The sequence below is a fragment of the Archocentrus centrarchus genome, chromosome 2 (assembly GCF_007364275.1).
Source record: "Archocentrus centrarchus isolate MPI-CPG fArcCen1 chromosome 2, fArcCen1, whole genome shotgun sequence".
In the NCBI taxonomy this organism is placed as follows: domain Eukaryota; kingdom Metazoa; phylum Chordata; class Actinopteri; order Cichliformes; family Cichlidae; genus Archocentrus; species Archocentrus centrarchus.
This window is the reverse complement of record NC_044347.1, coordinates 17,794,555-17,811,003: the sequence shown is the minus strand read 5'-3', so window position 1 is coordinate 17,811,003 and position 16,449 is coordinate 17,794,555. Positions and strand designations below refer to the sequence as shown.

Here is a 16,449-nt window from a genome sequence, read left to right as displayed (position 1 = left end):
TGAATCATAAATGAAAAGGCCCATATATATTATTGCAGTCTATTTACATTACAGTGCAAGGAAACATCAATATGGCCATAAAACAATAAAATCTTGCTTCTTGCATTTGGAATAACCTACAAGACCCAGAGGATCCAATGCCAATGTCCTGGTGCCCTATAAGTACATAAATCCAGAAACATTCACTGTTCCATGTTAGAACTGTGAAATGCCTTGCAATGCAAAGACAACTCATGTTAAGCCCAGTCACAGTTGCTGTTTTTCCTGCGCTCCTCTGCTCTCTGTTTCACCACTTGTGAAGCAGCAGACCAGAGGAGAACAGAGAGCATGGGAGAGAGGTGAAACAACACATCCATTCTCAGCTGAGATGACACAAATGCACATCTGTAAATAACATAAATATACTTAAAATTCCATACTCCTTTTTTACTTTACTTATTTTTTTTTAGTCTTGACTCTTAATAAACTAAAGGTAGGACCAACAGCTTTACAGCAGGGACTGTGACTGTGCTGAGGAAGCTGTGACTCCACTACATCTTTATATAACAGAGTTGTTTGCTGCTATATTAATGTTCAAAAGTAAATTTCTGGGACCTTTAAGTTCTTTCAAAGTAAACATGAAAGAAAAGCTCACTTGTTAAACATTTGGCTTAGAAAGATGCCAAACGATGGATGAAATCTCATTATCAACTCTCCTTAAGGAACATCACTGTTGGGCATAGTCAGAAGTTCTATAAAGTTTAAACTTTCGAACTCTTTAATTTTCTTTTTCTCTTTGAGGAAAGTGCCATTGCAGAGTTATTGTATCATAACTCTTGAATGACAATTAGTACACCTCAAGTATACTCACAGACATACCTTCCTCTTCCCATCTCCTCTCCTGTCAAATCAGGAGAGATGGACCTCTCCGGGGAGAGTCTGAAATAAAGCAGATTAAGGAAGCGGAGGGTTGTACCTGCCAATAATCTCTTTGCTGGATTTGCCCATGTGGCTAAGAGTTTAGGGAAGTTTCAAAAATTAGCCTGTGAGCACGAATTCTCTGTGTAAGTGTGTGAGAGGAGGCGTTTAAGTGCATGCATGCTTGTAAGTGTGTGAGGGAGAGAGAGAGAGAAAACTTCAACAATGGCATGGAGATTTCTTCCACTCCTCTTCTCTCAAACTTCTCTCATAGTTGGGATTAAGGTGCTGTCTGCGCACAGTGTCACGGGACTCTCTGCAAACGGAAAGATTAGGGGAGAAATATTACCTGAAGGCTTACTGTGCTATCTTTTCACATTTTGTTTGACTTCCCTGCTGTGTTTAATGTACTTAAACACAGTGTATTTATGTGTGTGTTTGTGTGTGGTCCATCCCTTCTGTTGCGTGCCAAACTTCCTGTCTAGAAAAAAAAAAAAAAAGCAATCACCTGCAGAAGAGTGCCAGTTCACCACGTGACAAAATGAGGGAAAGTGTCTTTTCTTCTCTGGTGATTGTTCAACTCATTCCCACCCTCCTCCTCCTTACCCCCCCTTGAGCGGCCAATATCGCTCCTCTCTGCATCTCCTCATCCAAATGAGACTCAGTGTTTGATGTGCAGACTTCCTTTGAGCCCCTGTGGGAGATGAAGTTGAAGTTTGTTCCCCTTGTTAACAGAGGCCCTTGCAGCCAGGATCCAACAGGCAGCCCGCTGCTTCCCTCCCTCCCTCTTGTAGGAGGGAGACGTCTGAGAAACGTTATCTGCTGACTTCAAATGAGCGCTGAAGAGGGGGCAGCTTTGTTAAGGAACACTGTGGCTCCTCCATGCTATTCAGAATTGTTTTAATTCCTCCTTTGAGCAAAGCTTCTCAGTCTCTCTGGTTTTATCATTAAAGCAGTTCTTCTGTTTCATGGAAGGGAGGCCAGATTTAGATGCAACACAGTTGCTGCGTTTAAAGCGGGTGTAATGAAGGTTTAGGAATGACCTTGATGAAAATAGCATCCTGTCCTCTGGAAAAAAAGAAAAAACACCTCCATCGACTTCAACGGGGAAAAAATTAAAAGCTATTAAAGTTGTGTCTTTGTGGATTAGTCTGCTTTTATCACAATTGCACCAGACTAACGTGTAACCCATTACACAGCAGAGGATTATAATGAAATGTTCACCCAGTATCACTGACCACCAGTATCAGTATCCTGTGACTGCATGCTGGTCAGTGTTACATTACCTCACAGTGAACCTCTGCAAGCTAAAGGATAATAACACAGGTTCACATGGTGCATTTAATTAATTTCTTAGTTTATAAATGATACTTCATAAATTATCACTTTTTTATCACTTGATTTCATTTTATCAGCTCATTGCATGGTCATTATCAGCTGCAATGAGTCCCATACAAATTGCAAGTACCTACTTAACCTACTGTACTAGCAGTCTTAGTAGGGACTTGATAAACAAATGATAGACAGCGATTAACAGAAAGCCAGCCACACTCTTGTGGAAATGTGTAGAAATGCACATAAAACCTTTGCTGGTAAATACTGTGTGAAGCTACATAAGGAAGCTTTGTAACATGTTTTACACTGGGAAAGGCTGCATTTGAACCCAAGCCACAATATTTCTTCTATTACTTTTGTTCACCAAGGGATAATGACCACCATATAATGAGGTGATAACAGCTACCAGTATGTGACCCAATGTGGGAAAAAGGCGTCACAAGTCACAGGGGCTAATTCTTAATTACTTTGAATAGCTACGCAAAGTCATTTTAATGATGACATCAGTGGTAGCTGATCATAGCGCTCAAAACATGTAAGCGATCTCTCCATTGTTGCTAAGAACACCTGGAAATTACCCGCAATGCGGCGCTGATTCATATGTTATTTGCCTAAGAAGTACTGTAGCCCCAGCAACTTGTTTTTACAGATCGGGTCACATATACACTCCCTGGCCACTTTTGTCGTTACACCTTGTTAGTTGGACCCCCTTTTACCTGAAGAACTACATTCTTCATGGCATAGATTCAACAAGGTGCTGGAAACATTCCTCAGAGCTCCTGGTGCATTTTGACAGCATCACACAGTTTCTGCAGATTTTTCGGCTGCACATCTCCTGCTCCACCACATCCCAAAGGTCCTCTACTGGATTGAGATCTGGTGACTAGGGAGGACATTTGAGTACAGTGAAGTCATTGTCATGTTCAAGAAACCAGTTTGAGATCATTTGAGCTTTGCGATATGATCCATTATCCTGCTGCAAGCAGCCATCAGAAGATATGGTCACTGTAGTCATAAACACATTGACACGACAGCATTAATACTCAGGTAGGCTGTGGCATTTAAGCGATGCTCAGATGGTACTAAGGGGCCAAAAGTGTGCCAAGAAAATATCACCAACATCATTACGCCACCACCAGTAGCCTGAACCACTGATGCAACGCAGGATAGATCCACATTTTCATGTTGTTTCTGCCAAATTCTGACCATACCATCCAAATATGACAGCAGAAACTGAGTCTCCAATCTTCTATTGTCCAATTTTGGTGTTCCCACGTGAACTGTAACCTCAGTTTCCCATTCTTAGCTGAGCAGAGTGGTCTTCTGCTGCTGTAGCCCATCTGCTCTAATATTGAATGTGTTGTGTGCTCTTCTGCATAACTTGGTTGTAAATTGCGGCTATTTGAGTTACTGTTGACTTTCCATCCGCTCAAAGCAGTCTGGCCGTTCTCTTCTGACCACTGGCATCACAAAGGCATTTTTGAGAACAGCTGATTACTGGATCATTTTTGAATCTCTAAAGCTTAGAGACTGCTGTGTGGGAAAAATCCCATTATCTCAGCTATTTCTGAAATACTCAGACCAGCCCAACTGGCTGACTTAAATCAACCTTTATTCCACATTCAGATGCATGGCGTGAACTTCAGCAGGTCATCTGGACCATGGCTACATGCCTAAATGCACTGATGTACCGTCATGTGATTGGGTGATTATTGGGTGATATTTGTGTTAATGAGCAGTTGAACAGGTGTACTGAAATAAAGTGATCAGTGAGTGTACATGTTAACGTATAATAATGGTAACATTTGTAATTGGGTTAAAATGAGTTTTGCAGAGATTGGACCACAACAGGCAGAAATAGCTTGGCAGACTTTACCCAGACTTAAAATCTACCTCTGTTTTCTTTTAAATTCACTAATGAACATGTTATATCCTTTTCTGGAGTTTTGTCATAGTGAAATGTCAAGGTACGAAGCCACAGCACCTGTATAGAAAGTAGTGTAGTACTTATTAAAGCCTTGGGGGTACTGACAGGATTTTATAACTTTTGAAACCTGGCCTTTTCCTTTTTAGCCTTTATGCCAAACTTATCTGATCAGCTGCTGTGTTTTCAGTACTGATAAATGAACATAAAGGACTAAACTACAGTATAAATAAATAGAAAATTACACTTATAAGGCTTTTTTTGGGCATCCACATGTAAGACGGAGAGTCGGTAGAAACGCAAAAATGAAACCAGTAACGACAACGTCTCGCTCTCTTCTACCAGGTCATGTTTATTTACAGCGGCCAATGATAGGAGTCACAAGTGTTCCACAGGTACGTACAGAGAGACATCAATAGTTCCCACCTCCTGCACAAAGCACACTCAGCGGGGACAGTCCAAGGGACACAGGGAGCATGGGGACAAAGAGGACACATACTGTACACTGAGCTGAAACACACCTGTTTTTACCCCCTACAGAAAAAGGACTGAGGTATAATGGAGGAGACAGAGAGGGAAAGCAGGACGAGGGAGGGGTGGAGAAGAAGGCTTGGGGTGGGGGTGGGGGTTAGACTCATATTCAAATACAAAAGAACATGTACAAATCGTATAGCCTCCAGGCACTGTGCTCCCATATTTACAGTGATCGTAACAGGCAGCGGAACCACTCCATGGCAGGACCATCCTTTAGAGATATGCAGGTACAAGGGCTCACTGTGAGAAAACAAAGCCAGCACTACGTTAGTCTGAGATAAAAACCAGTGGAGTCTGAGAGGCAGGGAATGGTGGTGGAGGGGCAGGGGGGAGGGCACAGGAGGGGCTGGCAGACACATGCAAGGAGTGCTGCAGCCTAGGGAATTAATCACTGTCGAGAGCTACATAATCAGGTTTTAACTATTAGAGCGCACCCCGAAACTCAGCGTGAGAGCTCTCGCCAACTCACACCACGCTCAAAAGAGAAACGCCCGTGCACTCAGAGGACTCTGACGTTCATACTTGGCATGTGGTCATCATCACCTTCACTTGCCACACGATGCATCATGGAGATGGAGAGTGTACTCACATTTTATTATAAATAGGTAACAAAATTAACAAATAAATTATAATAAAATAAATGCCAGAATGGCACTTAACTTTTTAGTGTAGGATAGGGTTTGGAGTTTTAGAGACTCTTATTTTGAAAGAAAGAAAAAAAAATGGGCGCACATCATCGCAAACATACAAACAGATTAACTTACAGTACGTGCAGATACATTCAACAGACATACATGCAACCTGATTCATGTAGACAAGTGTATTCACGCACCCATGCATGTATGCACAGACACACACACGCACACGCCCACACGCACTGATGTGATGATTCCTTACATGCCACTTAACCAGATTTCTTTACCTCCCACTCAACAGCTGCGACCTGACATCTAGTTGTACTAGGTAGTTACACATGTCTGTTCCCGTCCAGTGTCGATGACTAGAACCCACAATCCTATGACTACGTTTCCCAGAAACCACAGCATCACAATACAATTCAATCTTCTGACACATTCTGTGGCTCAAAGCAGCTAAGCTTTGATCAAAAGTTCATTTGATGGTCTACACCGCTGCAGCGGCTCTGGGCCACAACAGGGGAGGTTATTAAAAAAAAAAAAAAAAATAGAGAGAGAAGGCACATTAATGCCGTAATTACTGCCTCCATTGAAATGCCGTGAAATAGCCTTAGGGCATGGGTTTTCTTAAGGGAAAGCAAATGACTAGGAAAAGCAATATTACACCATCACTGAACTTTGGACCAAAACACAACGGAAGGGAAAAAAAGGAAGAAAAAAAAAAAAAAAAACCCCAACAGCTTTTCATCCAAGGAGTGTTCACAAAAAAAGCCAAGCCTTTTGCATTTGGAAAAAAGACACATCCTTTAGGGTATATTTACATAAAAGCTTTGTAAAATACTCTTTTTTTTTTTTTTCACCTATGTACAACACGTGACAACATCAGAGAGAACTGTGACCAGACCAAGAAAATAATAATAAAAAAAAAAAAAAACTGCATCAGAGGCAGATCTGAGGCAAGAATGATCAAAGAAAGCAAAGTTTATCATTTAAAACAGACATGGCGTACATGTTATTTCTCTCGAGCGCACCTTTCCTCGTTTGTTCCCATGCCTCGAGTGGTACCACTCAATACTTCTTCTGCTTTTACAGATAGCAAAGATTACTGGTCTGGGCATTCATGGGGACGCCTTTCAGCACATCAACATCATTTTTTTCATTGCTCGTTATACACCAAAGCATAACTCGGCCTGCAGTGTGGCTAACCTCTGGCAACAATATACGACACATTACGGCGTATGCAGCTGATGAATAAAACATTCTTATGAGTTAGACACCTGAACGGTGTCAACAATATTCAGTATCAATTTAAAAGGCTTTGCTAACAGTGACATCAATGCACATGTGTGGTATTGTACTGTATACGTCATATGCTGCGACACATTCTTCCTTCTTGTGATTTTTGTATACTGCTGATTACTTATATAGAGTCAGAAAAACCCCTCGGAAAACAAAATAAATCAAATATTAAGTCCAAATCTTCAGGAAAAATTAATACAGTTTCAGCTAGAAACAAATGCATCACAGAAGAGCCTTTAATAATGTTTTCTTTAAACGATAAAGCTTCAGATCTTATAAAAAAAACCTGTTTAGCGCGTGCTAGTAAAGCCTGCTAACTTGAAGCGCAATGACTCGGCGTCTGCCTCTGATTAGCTGGGCACCTAGCTCGGCTAACGCAGGCATGAAAAGGATGTCGTAGAGTAGCACTCAGGCATGGAAACAGGCTTAAATCACTGTGATGTCCTGCAGTGAGGGTCCGCCCATGCATTTGCTTTTAAAAAGAAAAAAAAATCTCATGTGGAGTGTAAAACAGACAAATAAACAAAACAAAAAGCATAATCCAAGAAATAATACTTATGTAGCGTGAGAAATAAAAGCAGAAAATAATATACAATCATTGATCAACAAGAGCTTTCCACTGATGCCATGTTTTTAAGAACATGATACATTAATCACTCAGGGTGTCTAAAAGGTTGACACTTTCTTCCTTTCTATTTTCTCTCTATTATTTGTATTTACACATGCCTTTCACTGGGGCATTGCTATAAACAGATATGGTATTTTACTCCACTATTTTCCAGTGTTGTAGTTTCTCTGGGTTTTGGTCTTGTGATCCGAATGTTCTTTTGGTGGCGGGAGGACCGACCCTTTTACGCTTTGCTGTCGTCGGGCTTTATGTGGATGCTGTTGTCGCTGTGCACTTTGATTTCAATCGTATCCGGCTTGAGAACCTCTCTTCCGTTTTCTTCCTTCAGCGGTAGCTTCCTGCAGCAAAACAAGAGAGGAAATGCACAAAAATGGAAGTGACATACACAGCTTGTACACATAGTAATTACAAGGACTTAAAGCATATGAACAGGCGCATAGTAAATTCTAAAGAAGCAGATCTGAATTACTGCCACAAGAGAGTTTAGGCTTAATGGTTTTTCTCCACAAAATGTGCTCCCACCAGCATTAAACTCCATCTTATAGACCTTTTGGTGTGTGAATAAGTTGCCTCCATTGGGATTAATAAAGCTGAATTTAATTGAAGGGAAAAAGGCAGCACGGATATTAAATATAGCCTCGACTGGGCTGCACAAGGGGTTAGAGAAAGGCAAATTATTCCTATTCTTGCCTACGTTTGGTCTGGATGGTTGGAGAAGTGATCAATTTGTCAGCTTGTGTTTGTTTTCAGTGCTCTAGATGTCTGATGAGGATGGAGATGAGGCATGAATAATTATAAGCGGCATGTCTTAGCGGGCTTCTTACTGGACTTTCTGCATCTGTTCACCAAGCATGAATGCCATCCACGTTTTTAAAGAAACCAGTGCACACATATGGTGCCGAGACTCTAAAGTATTTGCTTGTTTCAGCAGTATATGATAGTAATGTGACTCTCAACTAAACCAGTCTACGCGTGTTTTGTGAGGAAAAGCAATGAAGCTTGATGGGTTTGCTTTGGTCCTGAATGTAACATGTGAAAAGAATGTCATTAATTACAGGAATTTTGTTCAGTATAATCATCCTATTATGCTCATTTACAGCCCCGTATTGTTTTCACATGATTCAGGGTTAAATCCTACCTGAAACAAATTGAGCTCTTTAAGTTCCCCTAACTAAAAGCCTTCTGATTGGCTGCTCCCAAGATGGCTTGCCCAAAACACAATCCATCCTCATCACACGAATAACAGGAAATGTGGCTCCAGCTAGGCCTAAGATGACCTTATAAGACCCCAGTCACACAGGCCTAAAGACTGATCTGTGACCATCTGACAACCACAGTCGCAACTATTTAATGGTTGCGAGTGACGCTTGGTGAAATCAGTCGCATCGAGTGCTGCACCAAAAACTCCCCTGTTATTGCTTTGGTAGCAAGCAGATTGCCACTATCGACTGTAATTTAAATAAAAGTTGCCATCTTGTCTGCAAGCACTCACCGTTTTACTCTCTGAGCTGTACTGAAACTTGAAAAATTATGACACAAACCGGAAATGAATAATGTTTGCCGACAAAGTAAAAGTTGCACCTTAGCACCGCGACTAAAACATTTCAAAAGATGCAACTTTTACTTTGAAAGACAACCGTCTGGGCCCCAGACTGCACAAGAATTCAATGCAATCACTTGCCAACCACTGCTTCCTGGTCACACAGGGGCTGTCATCCTATTTTTACTCTAGTGTGAGCGAGGTCTTCCAGTCTCTAGAACTACATGATTGAGGTCTAAGGAAATTAATTTTTTTTAAATCTGGGAGGAGGCCCCGTGGTAGACCCAGGACACGCTGGGGAGATTATATCTCTCGGCTGGCCTGGGAACACCTTGGAGTCCCTCCGGATGAGCTGGAGGAGGTGGCTGGGGAGAGGGAAGCCTGGGCTTCTCTGCTTAGGCTTCTGCCCCCGCGGCCCGGCCCCGGATAAGCGGAAGAGAATGGATGGATGGATAAATCAATTTTTTTAAACTTTGGCCATGTTTATTCTGAACACTGTAACAGTATAGTTATGACAGAAAATAAAGGAAAACAGATAAGGTTCCTTTAATATTCATGGCGTCACACCGTCTGTCTCCTAACGTTCCATGTAACCCTTATTAGTAGTTTTAAGTGAAATTCTGGACTGCAGTAACTCCAGAGTGGGCTCACCTCCAGTTTCTTGCAGGTTTGATTTGTTTTGATGAGGACAAAAAAGGAAATAGCCACGGACCATTTGACTGGCTTACAGCCCCATCTCAGGCATGCTTGTTCATCTAATCTTCCACGAGTTTTTGTTTGGAGTAATGCCGCAGAAGGACATCACAGCTTTATCTTTATGTTAATATGCATCAGTATGATGAAAATCCAACCAGCCCGTGTTTCAAGTAATATGATGTATGAGAGCTTCCATCTGCATTCGGCTGACTTGGCTTCATCGAAGTGCAGTTAATACAGGCACTGGGTCAGAATAAAATAATGCTGTAATATAATGAGACCGAAATAGTAGCAATTACTAATATCTTTTGTTGTAATGACTCACATTTGTATTCTAATTTGAATTACACAAATTCAAACATCCAAAATGACCCATAATTAGGGCGTAGTGATTGGACAAAAAAAAAAAAAAGCCATATTATTCCTCCCTCTGTGCCATTACAGGTGGCTCACTGCCATTTTGTGCACTCTGACAATTGAATTTGAATCCTTTGATGTATTTATATGTTAGCAGGGCAGAAATTTCAAAGAAATATTTATCAGCAGTGTCAAATCTACTTGTCCTAGCCACTAAAATACTAAAGCCTACCCAAAAACCACTTATTGACAAACCAGCAGGGACACATTCACTGAAAAAATATGAACCACAGGGGGACCCGTGGAAAATCAAAACAGTCATCTGTCTTTTGTCATTTTTTTTTTTTCCCTATTTTGGGAATAAAGCCAAGCTCTGACATTTTTAGCAAGGGATGTCTAAATGTGTCCACATCCAAACAAACAAAAAGAAAATGCAAAAAAAGAAAAGAAACAAACAAAAACATAATAATAATAATAATCACAGAAAATGCTAAATAAAAGTAGCATTGAGTTGCGGCCCGCTCTTATACAAAGCCACTTCTTTTACACTCCATCTTTTGAAAGTAGGATAGGTTTAATAAGGGAATCAATAAGGAACTGTGGCTTTCACATTGATTCACATTGTCAGTGCTCTCTTGTTCCTAATATTTGCTTCATTCAGTTTGCATTTCTCCAATTCTATCAAGACATTTAGTTAAAAAAAGGCGGGTTGAGTCACAAACAAAAAGGGCAATATAGACCCGTACCAGGCCAGTACACTTGACTTTAGGAGTGCTCATTTCCTGAGTTCACAGGATGATTCCACCTCTTATTTTGCTGCTGTTAATCATTCAGGACTCAGAGACAGAAACCATCCGTCAAATGAAGGTTCTGACTGAAAGCTCGGCTCTATATCTTCTTCAAAAAAATCATTAGCATTTTTCAAGGCTTTTTTTCTTTACTACTAAATGTAGGCATATGATAAACATTTCTTGGATGACTCATACATTATTCTATGAGCTGAATTTCCCCTTTAAAGGAACACTTAATTGTTTTTTTGTTTTTTTGCTGAGAGTACAATAAGAAGGCTGACATCGCTCTCTCAGTAAATATGAACCCGCAGGTTGCAGGGTTGACTGAAACAGCTCGGTGTTTCACTAATGCAATGCTTACACTGCTATTGACATTTAATAAAACATTGTATATATATCAGTCATCCCTGCTGTCATGGAAATGTAGTTATTTAACTGAGTAATTATATTTTTTTTTGAATTGTTTCTTTCTTTAAAGGTCTAAACATACCTCATCTGGTGCATCGGTGGACGGTTTTATTATTCCCATTACTGGATGTTTCTGCTGCATGAAAAGTGAATTTTCTCGACTAAATTGTCAATTTTAAAAGGCGCTCTACATCAACACAAAATCACCCCTCCAATTGCCACGCCGGACGTTTACCAAGCTCCAGGGAAGTCCTTCAGTGAGCGAACTCGTGAATGTAAAACAGCATCCCCGCGTGATGCCGTACCTAATAAGCCCCAATATTGCAATTGGCCAGAGGGGGGTTCCCCTTCGATTGATTGGTGGATGTTGGAGTTCCTGCACAGTGAAGCCAATTTCATGTGTCATTAGCTTCACGCAAACCTAGATTGGACTTAAATTCAGGTGGGGAGGTTTTCTCAACTTCGGCGAAGGCTCTTGGTGTTTGACGTTTCCTCTTTCTTGAGCGTGGAGGTGAAATCGAGGCGATCGCAAATCCATTACTGAGGCAAATGGTAACTGTTAAAGCGTCAGCAGTCTGCATACAGCACGCTCTTTACTTTCCTGTGCAATGTGATGTTCCGCTTAACAGAGTGTACCTTTTATTTTTTCCCAATGTTCAAAATAGTACAATGAAGCCTCCACAGGCAGATCTTGAAATTGTGAAAAAAACCCAAAACTCTAGAAGTGATTGAGGCCCACATTTTACAAGCAGCAGATATATTTTTCTTGCTAGAACTACTTGAGGGGGGGGGCTAATTATTTATTGATGGGGCTCTGTGTGATGAGAAAAGAACATTTTGCATGTTTTATGTTTACCACAAATGTTTCTGATGATTCCAAGGGTGAAAATTATATTATTTTAAGAAAAAAGAAAAAAAGGGCCGCCATGCTAACAGCAGCCAGCAGCAGATTAAAATAAATAACACAAGACTTTATGTCAGATATTTTCTGCGGCAACAGTAATTTCAACACTAGTGTTGCCTTTAAAATGTCCCCACTTCACTTCACTTCACATGAAGCCTCTTTTCCTTCTTTTGGCTGCTCCCTTTAGTGTTCGCCACAGCGGATCATCTGCCTCCATCTCATTTCCTAGCATCCTTTTCTGTTACACCAACCATATGCACGACCTCCTTCACTACATCCATGATCCTCCACTGCGGCCTTCCTTTTTTCCTCCCACCTGGAAGCTCCATCTTCAACATCCCTGGTCCAGCATATCCACCGTCCCTCCTCTGCACATGTCCAAATCATCTCAGCCTCGCCTCTCTAACTTTATCTCCAAACTGCTCAACCTGAGCACTATTTCTAATCCTGTCCATCCCGGTCACTCCCAATGAAAATCTGAACATCTTCAGCTCTGCATCCTTTTAGCGCCACTGTCTCCAAACCACACATTCATAGCGGGTCTCACTACCATCCTGTAAACCTTTCCTTTCCCTCTTGCTGCTATCCTTCTGTCACAAATCACCCCTGACACTCGTCTCCTTCCACTCCACCCTGCCTGCACTCTCTTCTTCACCTCTCTCGTGCCCTGTCTACCTGGGTAACTTTTCTTCTATCACGACAACACTGTGACTTGGTTTGACAAAGCAGATCTGTGTTGACACAAGGATCTCGAGGATTTCTTTGCTCGCACAGTGTTTAACATCGTGGTCACAGTTAAAAATAATAATCTTGATAATCTTTCCCCCCCAAATGCTGAGAGAAATACAGCAGCGGAGTCATTTTTCATCACCCTGCACACACTATCTCGCGTGCATAAACTTCTTATTTGTACAGAATATGCACACGCCATCAGAAGTTCAATTCAGAACATTGTTTGATAAACAAGGCAGCAATGCTACAGGGTCTTGACAAACCTCTGATTGTGCTGCGAGAGCCAGCAGCTGTGCGAACCTCACGGTGTGCTGGCGAGATATCAGAGCGCGCATGCAGATGCGTATTTGTAATCTGTACGCTTCTAAGTGACACCAAAGCACAGCAGGGGCGACTTGTTCTTTCCTCTGCAGATGTTAATTAAACACGCGGCCATCTATGGCAGGCCATGAAGGCAGCCTGCAATCTTTGCTTTTTCACTGTGATAAATTAGTGTGGCTCGCAGTCGTGGCTGCAGCATGTCCCCGGAGAGTTTGTTTACACCCTTATCGAAATCTATGCACGTACATTTAGTTTTAGTACTTTTTCTTTTTTTAAAATCTGAGTTGACATCCGGGAACTCACTGTGAGCCTAGAAGTGGAAGTCTTTGTCAAAGGCACTTTGACAGAGCTGCTGATGGACAATTTGGCTGTTTACATGTGGATCAGACACCTTGTTACCTGACCTGTTGTAGAAATGAGCTTGTTTACACAACTGCAGAATAAGAATGTAGAGAAACTGAAGACCAGGCAGGTATATGTCTTTTTTTCTTCGTCGGGATCGCTCCAGCCGAAGCCTTTTAGCTTCTCGAGACAAGCAGATTTCTGTTTGCTCTGGAGTTAAGAGAGTGCTGTGAGCTCACACTTAATTAAATGTCATCCACCTCAGTCTGCTGCTCCAGAATTTGAAATTTATGTGTTCTCTACATGTCAATAATACAGACTGTCTTGTCTTTCAAAAAGTTTGGAGAATCAAGGGGCTCTGCATCCCTGTAATGATGTTTAATTTTTATCTTAACAGAAAACAAAGAAGAATGACTGTGCTTGCATCAAACAATGCACTGTAGAAAGAAAATGGTAAAGCAGTGATTAAACTGGGGCAAACAGCATAATCGTGAATGACAGACCAAAGCAGGAACAATCCATCTGCTTTGATTAACTCACTTTAACTTAATTTTCTGCACTGGAACCTCCTTTAGCTGAACATTTAAGTTAAATGTATATATGCAAAATCCTGCATCTGCTGTGACAGAAGCACAGTTAACTTGTTTTGCTATAATACACCCTATTAAAGACCTGAGGGAGTCATTTAACCAAAGTCATAGCTTTAGAACATAAAAGCGAGTTGTTTTTGTTTGTTTTTTTTTTTAATGCAGATGCCACTATTAAGGTGGAAAAAATAAACCAATATTCAATTTAAAAGGTGATGGGTTTTTGTTTAAGAGGGACATAAACCACTATTATACTGCAGTTTGAACATCCACAAAAGCTGTTTGTGGGCAGATTTGAAGATGCCGTATATATAAAGCCGTGCTCCAGTTCCCTGCCCTTGTTCACTCGTTCACTCCTTAGATTTTAGACGCCCGCTGATCTCTGCCATTTTGCAGTATTGCCGTCAGCTGGTTTTCTTGTATTTGTAGTATATTTTTGGATTAGAAAGTTTTTTGAGGACATTATGAGAGTTTGATTGTGTAAAAGTTGTATGAAAACTGCTATATAAATAAAGTTTTGATTGGTTGCAATGCAATATACAGTAAACACAGAGTAAAGGTGTTTCCAGCAGCTGATTGGCACTTCGGCACTTTCATTGCCATGAAATAGGTTGTAAACTTCAGCGATGCACTACTGTCTGGCGTGCAGCGTAGCTCTGTATAGCTAGTTGATATTATCTACCCATTTCCAAAATGCTAACGCAGGTGTGGTGTAAGAGAATTGTTCGTTTATTTTTAGCATTCAGTAGCAGGCTGATGGGTTTGTATCGCAAAGAGTAACAAGCAGTGAAACTGATTTCCAAGTTTTACTTCTTAAACACTCTGACTTGGGTTGGATAATTGGTTCAATATTTTGGGTATTCTGTCATTTTTGCCATTTTATTTTGATAATTTTGCAGTCTCCTTAACATGCTAAGTATTGTGGCTGACACTAAGCACTGTGGAATGAAGCAACAGTGTGGCAGTCACCATTACAATGTTCGACACATTTCAAGATTATTAAGCTACATCTGAGCCCATGGAAGGTAAGGCAGTGCCCTGATGGTTGATTTATTCATTTATTTTTTTGAGCAGACAGGAAGTTGTTATAAATAAAACAATTGGCACCTCAAACACATTTTCCCTCAGTAATCGACACTGTCGTGGGAATGCTTTCTTTCTCTACATCTACGGCCTGAGCTGTAATCTAGCATTCCGTTTTATATTTTATATATACATATAAACACTATCTGCTCCAAGCCAAATCTATCACTGAGCCTCTACTCAAACTTCTCAATCTTGAATAAACAGCAGACTTTAGCAAAAACCTCTCCTGCGTCACCTTAACAGTTAAAATCTCACCGTGACACAACATCAGCTTTACTCAACTCTGACTTTTTGTCTCTGGGTAAAAGAATATGAGCAGCTGTTGTTTTGCATTAAAAATCACTACTGAACTGTTTCTTTAGGTTTCCTGCCAGGTGGTTTCTGGAGAACCTGACAGAAGCACAAAACTATTTCTGGTTCACTGACTGACAGGATGGGGCTGGAGTTGGCACCAGTCCTATCACCAATTCAATTCAATTCAATTTTATTTATATAGCGCCAAATCACAACAAACTGTCGCCTCAAGGCGCTTTGTATTGTGGGTAAAGACCCTACAATAATACAGAGAAAACCCAACAGTCAAAACGACCCCCTATGAGCAAGCACTTGGCGACAGTGGAAAGGAAAAACTCCCTTTTAACAGGAAGAAACCTCCAGCAGAACCAGGCTCAGGGAGGGGCAGTCATCTGCCGCGACCGGTTGGGCTGAGGGAAGAGAACTGTGGAAGAGAGCCAGAGATTAATATCAATTAATGATTAAATGCAGAGTGGAGTATAAACAAAGTAAATAAGGTGAATGAGAAACAGTGCATTATGTGAACCCCCCCAGCAGACTAGGCCTATAGCAGCATAACTAAGGGATGGTTCAGGGTCACCTGATCCAGCCCTAACTATAAGCTTTATCATAAAGGAAAGTTTTAAGCCTAATCTTAAAAATAGAGAGGGTGTCTGTCTCCCGAATCCAAGCTGGAAGCTGGTTCCACAGAAGAGGGGCCTGAAAGCTGAAAGCTCTGCCTCCCATTCTACTCTTAAGTATCCTAGGAACCACAAGTAAGCCAGCAGTCTGAGAGCGAAGTGCTCTGTTGGGGTGATATGGTACTATGAGGTCTTTGAGATAAGATGGTGCCTGATTATTCAAGACCTTGTATGTGAGGAGAAGAATTTTAAATTCTATTCTAGATTTAACAGGGAGCCAATGAAGAGAAGCCAATATGGGAGAAATATGCTCTCTCTTTCTAGTCCCTGTCAGTACTCTAGCTGCAGCATTTTGGATCAGCTGAAGGCTTTTCAGAAAGCTTTTAGGACAGCCTGATAATAATGAATTACAATAATCCAGCCTAGAAGTAATAAATGCATGAATTAGCTTTTCAGCATCACTCTGAGAAAGGATGTTTCTAATTTTAGAAATATTGCGCAAATGCAAAAAAGCGGTCC

At 41.1% G+C, this 16,449-nt stretch overlaps 1 protein-coding gene across 1 annotated transcript in view; it reads right to left on the bottom strand.

Annotated features, from left to right (window-relative positions):
* Positions 1-4,505: 4,505 nt before the first annotated feature.
* ncam2 (neural cell adhesion molecule 2) overlaps positions 4,506-16,449 on the bottom strand; it is a 488,348-nt gene continuing 476,404 nt past the window's right edge. Inside the window, exon 17 of the mRNA XM_030747061.1 lies at positions 4,506-7,590. Coding sequence (XP_030602921.1) covers positions 7,476-7,590 — 115 coding nt within the window. The 3' untranslated portion in view covers positions 4,506-7,475. The remainder of the gene's footprint in view (positions 7,591-16,449) is intronic.